We start from the raw sequence: 13,586 nt of genomic DNA on the forward strand, positions 1-13,586 counted from the left end.
AGGATGGCAGCTCCCACAGTCTGCTGGGGAAGGTTTTCATGAAGCCTTTTCTGTCTTCCTCCCTCCCTCTCCACCCAGAACAAAATCCAAGGTATCATCTTTGATTTTGTCACTCAACAAGCCTTTGACATTGTTATCATGATGCTCATCTGCCTTAACATGGTGACAATGATGGTGGAGACAGATACGCAGAGCAAGCAGATGGAGAACATTCTCTACTGGATTAACCTGGTCTTTGTCATCTTCTTCACCTGTGAGTGTGTGCTCAAAATGTTTGCCTTGAGGCACTACTACTTCACCATTGGCTGGAACATCTTCGACTTCGTGGTGGTCATCCTCTCCATTGTGGGTGAGTGGGGCAGGCGAGGAGGGGAAAGGGACCTGACTGGCCCTGAGGATGGGATTCCGGGGAGTGCAACGAATGACACAGGGTCGAAGGGCAGGCAGGTTACTCTCGGGTTACACCCATGGGGGACCCCAAGTCAACTTGTGGGCCAGCCCCAAATTGCTGATATGGGTCAGCAAGTTTCTGTGAGTCTTCATAGTAGTCTTGGATTGTAAATTTTGTGGCTGAAGAGGGGGAAAAGATTAGATTTGGTTCTTGCTTTCAAAGAGTTTACATTCTAACAGGTAAGGTAAAAGAAATATATTTTAAAATCTGGCTACAATAGCAGTATAAAGTGGAAAAAGGCCTGGTAAGAGATTGTTAAGTTGGATATTAATGAGGAACATTCTGGTGGCGACAGCAGTGACAGCACTGCTGCTGATGGCAACGCTCATTTACTAAGGTTTTATGGTGCCAAGTAGTTGGAGAGTTTCTTCACTTGTGTTATCTCATTTGATCCTTATGACAGCCCAGGAAGCAAGGTATTTTACTATCTTTGCTGTGAAGATGTCCAGGGTCACTCAGTTAGGAGGTGGCAGAGGCAGAACTCAAGTTGGTTTTTAACAGTGACTGTGTGGCATTTGCTTCACCCTAAGGGCCTGGAAGGGCTGATGTCCTGGCAGGCAGCGGAAATGCTGTCCTATTGATCGCCCTCGCCCAAATTTCCTTGCCTTCCTAAAAGGCATCTCGAATGGTGAAACACTACCTTGGTTCCAGGTGGGTTTGACTGACTTATGCTAGCAGAGGTAGAGTGCCCGAGACCCAGGGAACCAGCTCCAGAGCTGGTTTAGCAAGGTGGCCACCAGAAGGCAGCTGCGCTCCCACTTTCTAGTTCTGTCCTCCAGAGCAGGGTGTCCAAAAACGTGTTGACTAATCTCATACATTTCTCCCCAAGAAAAGAACCCCATGATGAATTTACTTTGGGCAACACTGTATAATACATGGAATTTCCCTTTGGAGGGTCACAAGGCACATTAGCCTACAGGAGGCTCTTGAAAGTCTTGGAGTAAAGAATTCTGTTTCACACATCATCCCACCTTTATTCAATCACAACACCCTGTTTTCAAGTAATAATAATGTTTCTAAGAGTTTAATGGAACATACTATGTGCCGGTCACCATTCTAAGTGCTTTACATGTTTTAATTTATGTAACCCTCACAACAGCCCTGTAAGTATCATGAGGAACGAAGGCACAGAGCAGTTACTGAGACATGCAACTGGTAAGCGAGCGAGCCCAGCCCCCTGGCCTCAGCTCCGCACTCCTAACCTACCACAAAACACACTTTGGACCATGCTACCCTTGTCCGCGTTTCTTAAACTTTTTCTGCCCACCCACCACTAAGTGGGATGGAAAACCCACAGACGAAACCATGCCCCCTATTCTCAGATGGTACTTGAAAATAAGGAAGAAGAAGAGTTTCTTCTGATAATTGGGATTTTTTTTAATGTCATTAATCTGTTCAGAAACAAAAGTTAGAAAAAATCTTTTTAAATTAAGAGGAGTTTGGGTAAAACTCTCCCTGGAACCTCCTGGAGGACCCCTTAAATGTTGATCCCACTGCCTGGATTGCTGTCTGCCCATCTCTCTCCCCTTTTTTCTGGGCACAAATACACATTCATCCTACAGAACATTACTGAGGCATCATCCCCTCTCTGAAGCCTTACTTGCCCACCATGTACAGAATGCAAGTATTTCGTACATTACCTGACTTCTTATGGTCACTGGTTATGACTTCATTGAGAAGTAAAAAGAGGAGAGCTGAGAAATCATCTTGAGTCCTGGCTGAGGTAGAGATTTTCTTGAAAGCTGAAAGTTAAGATTCATAGCTTAAAACCTTAAAACCTGCAGTTCACTACCCCAATATTTATGAATCCTTATGGTTGGAAGATATTTCTTTATTTAAATGAAGATGTGCTCACACTCTCTCGTGGGGGCCTCGACAGCAAGAGAAGACACTGAAGGAAGAGCACGTGGTGTCACTGCCATGCCTTCAGCTGTCGTCTCCCAACCTTTTCATCTCCTCTTCCTTCTGTGTCCCCTCACTGGGCTCCCGTTATCACTCTTTAGTTTTAAAGGCAAGTGGTCTGGTGGAAGTGGACCCCTGGATGAATGTGAACAGGAAAAGGCCCTCTGACGTGCGTTTCACCCTCTACTTTTATATCCTATTAACGTCTGGATATTTTTACCTGGTGATACTGGTTTTTGATTGATGGCTTTAAACACAAAAATCTAGAAGCTCTTGAGTTGAAAACTACTCCCGAGAGATCCCTTTAGTTTGTAGGCTAGTTTGGTAGGGTAGGAACATGGGGCAATGAGAACCAAAAATATCTTTTCAGAGCCAGGAAGAAGATGCCCTGAGAATTAGTGGCATTAGCGGACTAAGACTTCACAGCCAGAGGGTAGTGAAGTTACGGGGTGGAGCCAGGACTTCTCATTCACTGTTTGTGGATGTGGTAATTTGATAGCACTTTGGAGAAGAATCCATGACACCTCAGAAAGTTGTGCATGGACAAATCTGAAAAAAAACGAATTTAACACCAGAGATCAATCTCACAAACATAATGTTACGTCTCAAAAGCAAGTTCGAGATCTAGAAAGAGAGATACGGTATAATTCCTTAAACATAGTAGGCTGCTACCTATATATTATTTATGGGTTCGTACACAGCAAAATTACGAAGACACTGGGGTGATACATGTCATCTGTAGGATAGTGGTTGCTTCTGGGGGTGATGAGTGGAAGCAAATTTGGTGTCTGGGTGTTAGGTACCTAGGTGTCCATTTTCTTGTTTTCTCTGCTTCTCTATATGTTTGAGACATGCGATTTTCTTTTGAGAAAATTTTTTATTATGAGGGTTCAGATTGAATAGTAAGGCACTCATTCTGTAAAGTCCTTTGAAGTTAAGGGCTCCATAGTGCCAGGCGACATAAGTAAAGTGAAAGGGCATCTCCAATCTCAGTAACATATCTTCTATTCCTCTTCTTAGGAATGTTCCTGGCTGATATAATTGAGAAATACTTTGTTTCCCCAACCCTGTTCCGAGTCATCCGATTGGCCCGTATTGGGCGCATCTTGCGTCTGATCAAAGGCGCCAAAGGGATTCGTACCCTGCTCTTTGCCTTAATGATGTCCTTGCCTGCTCTGTTCAACATCGGCCTTCTGCTCTTCCTGGTCATGTTCATCTTCTCCATCTTTGGGATGTCCAATTTTGCATATGTAAAGCACGAGGCTGGCATTGATGACATGTTCAACTTTGAGACATTCGGCAACAGCATGATCTGCCTATTTCAGATCACAACCTCGGCCGGTTGGGACGGCCTGCTGCTGCCCATCCTAAACCGGCCCCCCGACTGCAGTCTGGATAAGGAACACCCAGGGAGTGGCTTTAAAGGGGACTGCGGGAACCCCTCAGTGGGCATCTTCTTCTTTGTGAGCTACATCATCGTCTCCTTCCTGATCGTGGTGAACATGTACATCGCCATCATCTTGGAGAACTTCAGCGTAGCCACGGAGGAAAGCGCAGACCCTCTGAGTGAGGATGACTTTGAGACCTTCTATGAGATCTGGGAGAAGTTCGACCCCGATGCCACCCAGTTCATCGAGTACAGTAAGCTGGCAGACTTTGCAGATGCCTTGGAGCATCCTCTCCGAGTGCCCAAGCCCAACACCATAGAGCTCATTGCCATGGATCTGCCAATGGTCAGCGGGGATCGCATCCACTGCCTGGACGTCCTGTTTGCCTTCACCAAGCGGGTCCTGGGAGACAGCGGAGAGTTGGACATCCTTCGGCAGCAGATGGAGGAGAGGTTCGTGGCATCCAATCCTTCCAAAATGTCTTACGAGCCAATCACGACCACGCTGCGGCGCAAGCAGGAAGAGGTGTCAGCAGTGGTCCTGCAGCGCGCCTACCGGGGACATTTAGCAAGGCGGGGCTTCATTTGCAAAAAGACAACTTCCAATAAGCTGGAGAATGGAGGCACCCACCGGGAGAAAAAAGAGAGCACCCCTTCTACAGCCTCCCTCCCATCCTATGACAGTGTAACTAAACCCGAGAAGGAGAAACAGCAACGGGCAGAGGAAGGAAGAAGGGAAAGAGCCAAAAGACAAAAAGAGGTCAGAGAATCCAAGTGTTAGAGGAAAGCAAAAATTAAACACTGTACAGATTTAAAACTTGCAAGTGAAAGATTGTTTACAAACTTCCTGAATATTATCAACGCAGAACAGCTGTGGAGACACTTTAACCCGAAGATCTATACCAAACGTAGTCTGCTTACCATGTAACACGGTTGCATCTCGAGCAGTGACCTGCCAAGGGCAAAGGACCCTGCTCCCTGGACTCACAGATTTTCTAATGCTTGGGCAGGTGGTTACTGCATGTTCCACATCAGTCAATGCAACTTAGGACAAAACTAACAGGATACAAAAACAGAGGCGAGGCTGCCGGGACCAGTGTATTTCCGTTGCAGCCAAATGGATTTTATTTTTTCATTCTGTTGATTCTCAGAAGCAGAAAGCATCAATTTAAAAGTTTGTTTGTTCATGCAAACTCTATTTGCATTCTTACATTAGTTAGGCTAAGCAGCAAAAAGAAAAAACACACACACTCACATTTAGCCCATGTCATTTAATTGTCAGTTTCTTTGACATAAGCCGCATCTTCTCCACATGGGCTTCACGTGGTTTGGAGATGGGTGGGGGAAAACAATCAGGTTTCTTCAGGCTGAGGAGGACTTGCTCAGGCCAATTCCAAACATTGTGCTCGTTCAATGCGTAGAAATGATTTGCATGATGGCATGCCGTGATCAGAAGTCATGCATGAGAACCGTACACCACAGGACACTACTAATCCTGTCCCCTGCACTGGGTCAGCCTTTGGACAGGACCCAGCCCTGCACCGTTCACTGTATTTGGAGGAAAAAAATGGTAAGCGTTCCATACCCGCTGCAATTCTTTCTGAATTCTTAGAAGTCTTTCGTACACCTTCCGGGTAGGGAAACATAACCAACCAATTGACTACCACCACCAACAAAAAACAAACCCAGTCCAACAAGCAGATGGATCCGTTGTGTGTATATGTTTAACAGACATCTCTAACATACAGCCATTGTTGCACATTTTGAAAGATGAACTATTTAATGCTGCTCTGTGTCCCATACCTGGGGAAATTTTGATCTCGAATGGCTTGTATTAACGTCACTGTAAAACCAAATCCTAGGGCTAAAAACAAAAATCAAAAAACATTTTTTTCATTTATATCTTGCAATATTTATGATGATTGTTTAGCCTTCATACTGGAGAACTGACTTTTTTTGGGGTAGAGATAAAAGTGCTATTCAAAGTAGCATGTTATCTCTAGAGGGTCATTTGGGGGAACTTAAAACAACCTTTCGTTGGGGGTAAAGGGGTGCTCACTTCATCAGTATCATGTCCTTCTGCATTGTGGCTTTCTCTGGGCTTGGGTCCATGTGGAGAGGGGTTCAGATATTCTGAACAGGCCTCTCTTCTACAGAGGGGTTGTCACAAGCTGACACACCGCATGGTTCCTCCTGCCTCCATCACATTTTTCCACCAAGCAGGGCTTCCTTTACCCACAGAGGTGGGTGAGGGCCACAGCACTGGAGCTACAGCTGTGGTTTCTTTCATTTATTATTAGAGTAAATAGTCACTGGTGGGACCTCAGTAGAGATGGAGCCGCCTCTGAACCCAGCCCACTTGGTTTCTTTATTGCATTGGTTCTCATGAGAAAGCGACTTAATATGAATTCTTAAGAAGTTCCAGCTTCCCCCAGCACCTTCCCTTTCGGCCAGTTTTGCCATCTACTTAGAGACCTGCCCATTGTCATCGGAGGGTGGCTTTGCGGGGGAGTGTCATAGCTTCCGTCCGTCTCCCGCTTCAGGGAAGACAGTTTTTAGTCCAGGGGTTTCTCATCTGATGACTCGATTTCAGAGCTAAGATGCTGCAGTTGAATGTGTCAGGAAGTCGATACAAAGAGTGAGGAGAGACTTCAGCATGCAAACCAAATCAAAATAAATTCTTCCTGAACCATAAAATGGAGGGAGAAAAACAACCCATGATCAGACACACCAATCTGCCTTGCAGTAGAAGCACTTTGGATGCAATTTCACAGTCCACCTGACTAGTTTTGTGTAGAACAAACCACAGCAAGTCAGTAAGCAGAGCTTTCTATCTTGTTGGACCATTAGAAACTCTGTCCAGCTTTCATAAGCCTGCTTCTGCAGCACCATCCGTAGTACTTTTTGTACTACACCTGATACCAGGTTGGGAAGGCGTTTTTCTCGGTGACCCTGCTAACTGCTAGGATGAATGTATAGTAACGTGGACAGGCTACATCGTAAACAGCACAAAACAGAAGCTGACGTGTGGTTATTCTTTTTAAGAGAATTATAAATACTGTAATATATCATTTTATTTTATTGGCATGCCTTTTTGTAAATACAAATTATTAACTTATTAAATAGGAAATGGCTTCTGGCTTATGCCATTGTCATGTTTATTTTTATTTTTTATACTTTTCTTTCTTCTTAGAACTTAGATGCTGTCAGCCAATGTACATCCCCAAACCAGACAGACAGACAAAAAATTTTTTATTGCTAATGGTCTTTTCCAAAACAACAAAAAATATATATATTTTTGTTCCAATGTGCAATAAATTCTAACCACTTCTATGCAAGATTTGGCTAAACTTCATAATCGTTCTTGTTCTTAGGTCTTGAGATGGGCAACAGAACTATAAGACCCCGCTCCGTCCTCTAAGTGCTCGTGCTAGTGATGTCATTAAGCTACTAGAGCATATTAATGAGATTTTTCTGAGCTCTGACCCTTTTCCTCCCCCAGACCCTGGTCCCCACCCAGCGGGTTATCTCCTCAGTGACACACACGGGCCTTGGTATCTGACACCCATCAGCCAGCTTCATAGGGAAGAAGCCACCTCCACTCTATTTGAAGTTTCACTTTTTTTTTTTAACTTTTCCCACCTTCTTTCCCCTCACCCATCGCCCCTCTACCCACCCTCTCGCTCACGCGCTCTCGCCCTCACCCGCCCTGCTCCACACTTCTTTGGTAGTAAGTGACACCATCACCAGCAGTTGACACCCGCAGTTAACAGGCATTGAACTCAAAGAGTCAGTGATGACGTTCTTCTACGTCTTCACCGAGTGGGTAAGTGGCAACGCTTTGCCAAATATTAACGAAGCCAATCAAGAAGCAGCAGCAGCCACAGTATCACTGCACATATATATATATAGATATATAAATACAATATAAATATTTATTTTTTGTAGCCAGGTCCTTGGTGCAGTATTTATACTTCACAATCCACCTTTAAAAAAGGACAAAAAGCAAAAAGACGTGTGATGCTGTTAAATTAAAACGCAGAGCCAAAGCCACTGAGCAGCAGCTGACACGGTTGCTGGCTTGTGTGTGAAAAACACTTTCCCCTCTTCTTTCCTTAACCTCCATGTTGCTTAGGATGAGGAGACTCCGTAATTTAAAGCAGAGGGCGAGAGCAGGATGAACTTCCCAAGTCAGCGGACCTGCTCCCATCCCTCTCTGAATGAGCCACTCTTGGCCTCAGAAGTTGGCTGAGGAGAGATTAACAGAAACTCCCAGTCAAAGCCCCTGGAACGACAGTGCCCAGAGTTCTTTTATTTTTCGCCGCAACCAATGTAAGCTTGTAAAAGACCAATAGTGAAGACTAGTGTATTAGTGAACGCGTGGAGGCCAGCACTGCTCTAAACGAGACGTGATAAAAAGTACATCACTACTATAAGCCAGAAGGAAACAAAATAAAAACGACCCTTTTTACTGTACAAGGGAAGCCTGTCTTGGTGTGCGTTTGTTGCTTGACTCTCCCAATTTCTGATTCCTGGGAGGGGTCTGGGAATTGGGACTTCAGCACGTTTGGGGAAAGGAGGGGAATGGAAGGGAGAGAAATCAGAGGGTTTCCTGCAAAGTTCTGGCTAAAAAGTAGAGATTGGAGAGAAAAGCAAGGTCCTGTCCGTCCCCCCCCCACCCAGATCCCCAGTCACCCATTGCATGTGGCATTCCTCCCACTACTGGGCCAGTGCTTCAAGGCCCATGAAACCCCTTCCTCATCGGTCCCCCTGGCAGAGCCCCCAGAGAGGCTGTCAGCCAACCCAGCCGGGCTGGCCTTACTTCTGCCTTTTTCACGTTTTTTAAGAAAAAAACTGTCCCAACGCCCCAAAGCTCGGGCGAGCACGACGCCCAGCAGCCTCCCCTCTGCTAGCTAATGCTGGGCCCTGCCCTCCACCAGCCCCAGCGGCAAACCAGCAGACTAGGGCTGCTCTCATTCGCATTCGGCAGGGAAGGGGGGTGCCCCTCCCCTTCCCTCACCCTGCCCGGCTTTGGGGACATCCCTCTCTAGGCCGTGTCTCCCAGTCCAGGAACACTCAGGAGGATTTTGAAGTGCCCACTCTAGTCCGCTCCAGTAGCTCCACTCTGGAGAGAGATGGCTGGTAGGTCAGTCCCCATCCTCCTCCCCTCGGCCCCCCGCCTCCAGGCCTGCTGTGGAGGTGAGATTGCCATGGGTTATGACTTTGTGACTTGAGTCCTGGGCATCTTCTGTGATGATGCCTCTTTCTTTTCTCAGATGTTGCCCAAAGTTTTGCAAAAAGCTTCGTTCATTTTCAGGTACCCCCACCCCCTAAAGAATCGGCTGCAACTAGCCAGCCAGGGGGACATCAGGAGGGAAGAAGAAGTCTGGGTTCGGAGGGGCCCGAGGTTTGCACAGTCTGTGCTGTGGCTCAGCATTGTGCTTTCTTGGATTCCCCTTCCAGGAGTACCAAGATTTCCTCCATCAAAACGCTCCTGAGGCACCCCCTACCCCTGCCCCCCACTGCTGTTTGCTGTACATAGAGGCTAAGTGGGGTGGGGTGGGCGGGTGTGCACGTGTGGTGTGTGTGTGTGTGTGAAGAATGTATATAGGTAAAGGGGAGCGTGGTCCAGTGGTTCCAGAAAAGGGACAGAACTCCTGTGTTCCATCCCCAGCTCGACCACTGACTCGCTGTGTGGCCTTGGGCAAGTCACTTAACCTCTCTGTGCCTCAGTTTCCCCATCTGTAAAATGGGGATAATAATACTGACCTACCTCACAGGGGTGTTGTGAGGCTTTAACTAAATGTTTTGTAAAGTGATTTTGAGATACAGAGGCAAAGGCACTAGGGAAGGGCAAAGTATTATTTGGACTTATGGAAGATGAAATGGTACCATAAATGCTGCTATTCTGAGAGCCATTTTAAACTGCACTGCTCCAACCACCCCCGCTTCTCATCACCAGGACAGCAGGTCGAGAAAATGTCTTTCCTTTCACTTGCTTCTGGGGTTTGTGATTATTCCAGACACTTAATTTTTTTCCCTTGCTGTATCTCCTTCCCTCACCCCCTCGACTTGTTCCCTGTTCCGTTTATGCGGAAATGGCAGAAATGCTTGAGAAATGAGAATGTGTAAGAGGATCGGAAGTTTATAGTCTGAAATTTCAATTTTACTTTGTACTGTACATCTTTTTACTTTAGAATTTGCAATAAAGGGTTACGTCAATCTTGTTTTCAACTCTCTTCTTGGACTGGCCTGTCATTCTGTCATTACTCTCACACCGGAGCCCCTCAGCCCAGGGTAGCCAGGGAGTCAAGCACTCCCACCCAGCAGGACCCCACAGCTGTCCTCTCCCCTTCCTCTGGCAGGGGCACAGTCTGAGCAGGGTCTGTGTGAGGGCTCACCCAGGCTCAGCTCCCCTGATGGGCGGGCGGTGCCCCAGACACTCAGGTGGGTGGGAAAAGTTTGGGGCTCCAGGTAGAGCTTCAGGAGGCCTTGCCTGACTGGAGAGAGCAGCTTGGAGGCAGCAGGCCCTGGAAGTGGGCACACCTCTAGCTGTGCCGCCCGCAGCCCATTCCAGCAGGGCCTCAGAATAAACGGAAATTCTGCACCTTGTTCCGGTCCCCATCCTGTTTCTCCAGCTCCCTTACTGCTCACAGATCATTCCCTCTGGAGCTCAAACTTTTGGCTCAGGCAGCTCTGGATGCAAACACCTGACTATGCCACTAACTAGTTGTGGCCAGTTTCCTTATGTGTAATTGAGATAATACCTTATAACCTTGGGTTTTGAAGATTATATCAAATATTGTAGTATGTAACTTCTTAGCCTAGGGCCTGGCACACAGTTAGTGCTCAATAAATGGTAGCTCTTCTTAGTGGAAGAATAAGTGCGAGACAAAGAAGGAACTAAAGCTGACAAGAATTGGGAGGGTCTGCCCTCCCGGGAAGACTGGCACCGGAGGCCCTCCTCTTCCACTGGCTGCCCCGCTGGCTATGCCGGCCATTTCCAACCAACAAACCGATCGCTCCCACTTTTGCGTATTTCGTAACTTTTATAATATGTCAAAGGCAGCACGCCACCAGGATTGTGCTCCCATTTCACGGCCGGGGACACAGAGGCAAGGGGATATCTGGCCCACCTGCAGCCCAGGCCCCCGGGGATGCGAGGGGCTCTGCAGTCAAGAGCGGCTCCTCTTGCCCGCAGCCGGGCGCCCCGGCGGGCCGGAGCAGGGGAGGGGCAGGCGGCCGGAGGCTGTGGGGCCGCGCCCCGTCGCCGTCGCCGCCCGTGATCCACGGCGTGAGCAGGATGAGCAGCGCCCCGGCGCCCAGCGCCCCTCCGAAGCCGGTGAGGAAGCCGAGCGCCAGCGGCCCGGCCCAGCCCGTGGGGCTCCGCTCGTACGGAGCCTGGGGCAGTCGCTCCACGATCAGCTCCAGCTCGTCCCAGTTGGGCTCGGGGACAGAGGAGCGGCGGGGGCGCAGGGCCGGGGCCGGGATGGGGGCAGCGGGGGCGCCGGCTGGGGGCAGGTAGCTCTGCCCGAACTTGCGCAGCTGCAGCGTCGCCTGCTGGTGGAGGTTCTTGCCCAGCTCCCGGGCCACGTCCGGGCGGCCGCTGCGCCGCAGGGCCCGGGCCACGCGGTCCCACGACAAGGACGGGGCCTCGGCAGCCAGCCAGGCCGCCAGTCCCTCCCGGCAGCCGTCGGACACGTTCGCGGGCTCGGTCGCCCGGCCCGCCGGCTCCCCCGCCGCCTCGCGCCGCCGCCGCCGCCGCCGCCGCCCCGGTGCCGCCGAGGTGGGCACCGGCTCGGGCCGCGCCAGCCGGTCCTCCGAAAGCCTGGCCAGCTCGGCCTCGACGTCCGGCTCCGGCGCCTTCAGGAGCGACTGGAAGTGGCCGCACTCCTCCGGAGTCAGCAGCTCTGCCAGGCGGACGGCCGCGTGAGGGCCCATGGCGTCCACGGCCCCCGCCGGAGCCAGCGCCCAGCCCCAGAGCGCCAGGGCCAGGGCCCCCGCCGGACCCCGCGCAGCCATCACCGGGTGGTGACCACAATCCACGGACTGTGGGGGGAGGGGCTCCGAATGCCCACGGATGGGGGAGGGGCGCCAACACCCACGGATGGTGGCAGGAATGAGGGTCCTACATCTGGGGACTGGGGGCGGGACGAGGGGGACACCCAGGGACGGGAAGGGGGGCCCTCCGACACAGGCAACTTGGAGGAGGAGGATCTGCTAACATCCAGAAACTAGGAATTAAGAGGGGAGGGTCTCACAAAACCCGGGGATTTGAGTGAGAGTTTCCCAATACCCAGGGAGTGGGTGGGGGGGACTCAGTCCCCCAGGAGGCAAGGATCCCGGGCCCTTAGACTGAAATGCCCGCCAGAGGCCTCCGGGCTGTCCCACCAATGTCTCAAACTTAGCAAGTCTCCCACATCTCTTCTAACCCATTTACCGCCCCTCACCCTCCACCAGAAGCCCTAGACCCCTTGCTCTCCTTTATTTCCGATATCCAATCAAGTCCCACATTCTCTTATTACCTGCTAAATACAAAATATGTATAGCCTCTACCAGTTCCCGTCCTCCCACGGGTGCATCCAAACCCTCCTCCTCCGTTTGGATAAGGTAAGCTCCTCCTCAAGTCCCCCACCCTCAAAGACTGAACTGGCTTCCTTTCCCCAAGCAAGCTTGGCTCAGGCTCTCCTTTAGATCTTGGACTGCACTCTGCTCTGCCTCAGTCACTCCCCAGCTGACAGGTCCCTTCTGGGACGCCCTCCCTGCCCCCCACACACCCTTTTGCCTTGTCTCTCCATTAGGCACCCCTCCTATGTACTCCCACAGCACGCTGCCGCTCTGCCTGTTTACTGTCTGTCTCCCGCATTACAGTGTAAGGTCCATCTATTGTCCCCATAGCAACTAGCGCATAATAGTGTTCAGTAAAGATTTGTTGAATCAGTGGGTGAACTCTTAACTTGCAAATCAGTCCCTGTCCACCGGCCACTAACCCCCTCCCCGCCCCACACACGCAGGCTTCATCGTGGAGCCTCAGCTCTTCACAGGGCATGGAAGGTCCTCCTAGTGCAGCGGTGCAGTTCCATGATTCCTCCCACTTCTCCCCACTCCTGCCCTCACTTTATGCTCTTGTAACAAGTCACAGGTATGGTGCAGTTTCCAGCCTCCATAGCTTTGTCAGGCTGTACCCACCCAATCCTGTCCAGGAAGTTTTTCTGACCCATCACTACCACTACCACCGCGAGTCAGGATCTTTTCTGGGCATTCTTGAGATAGCCTATGCATCCTCCATCGGGACACTTATCTGGAAACTAACTAATTCGAGGATTTAGTCAACATTTACTCAGTGTCTTCTAGGCGTACCAAATACTGTGCCAGATGTGAGAACATAAAAATTGTGATACGGCCCCTCCTCAAGCAGCTTTATCCAGTTGTATTTTCAAACGATCCATTTTTGAGCTTTTCCCACCCTGTACTGTGGGCTCTCCAGAATGGTGGCTGTGCTTAACCATTTCTGTATCCTCAGTGCTACGTGGTGTCTGCACAGAGCAGGTGTGTAATAAACCAACTAGAGTGCAAGGGGGGGGGGGGGGGTCGGGACCTCCAAGGGCCGAGAGGGTTGGGGTCGGTGAGCCCTGGGGCAATGCCCTAGAGCCCCCATGTCCAGGTGCACCAGCTGTTTCTCTTGGAGGGGAAACTGCTTTGCAGGGTCTGGCGTTGGGCTTGCTTTGCCTCCTGAAAGTCCTGGGTATGCCCTTAGCCTGAGCCCGAGGAAGCCAGGGGGCCTACGTCCCTTGCGCTCCGGTGCATTGTCAATAATTTTGCTCAGCGCATTCAAGACCTCAGGAA

The 13,586-nt window shown here is 50.0% G+C and overlaps 2 protein-coding genes across 6 annotated transcripts in view; one reads left to right on the forward strand and one right to left on the reverse strand.

Moving 5' to 3' along the window:
• Window positions 1–4,521, forward strand: part of SCN8A (sodium voltage-gated channel alpha subunit 8) — a 112,673-nt gene extending 108,152 nt beyond the window's left edge. For all 5 annotated transcript variants that reach the window (XM_068561848.1, XM_068561850.1, XM_068561845.1 and 2 more), the window contains 2 exons: window positions 79–349; window positions 3,374–4,521. In XM_068561848.1, the coding sequence (XP_068417949.1) occupies window positions 79–349; window positions 3,374–4,521 (1,419 nt within the window). The remainder of the gene's footprint in view (window positions 1–78; window positions 350–3,373) is intronic.
• A 6,314-nt stretch (window positions 4,522–10,835) lies between these two features.
• TMDD1 (transmembrane and death domain 1) lies at window positions 10,836–11,762 on the reverse strand. Its single transcript, XM_068561948.1, has one exon. It carries the CDS (start codon window positions 11,760–11,762, stop codon window positions 10,836–10,838), a length of 927 nt encoding a protein of 308 aa, XP_068418049.1.
• Window positions 11,763–13,586: the final 1,824 nt, after the last annotated feature.

The sequence above is a fragment of the Eschrichtius robustus genome, chromosome 13 (genome assembly GCF_028021215.1).
Source record: "Eschrichtius robustus isolate mEscRob2 chromosome 13, mEscRob2.pri, whole genome shotgun sequence".
NCBI lineage: Eukaryota > Metazoa > Chordata > Mammalia > Artiodactyla > Eschrichtiidae > Eschrichtius > Eschrichtius robustus.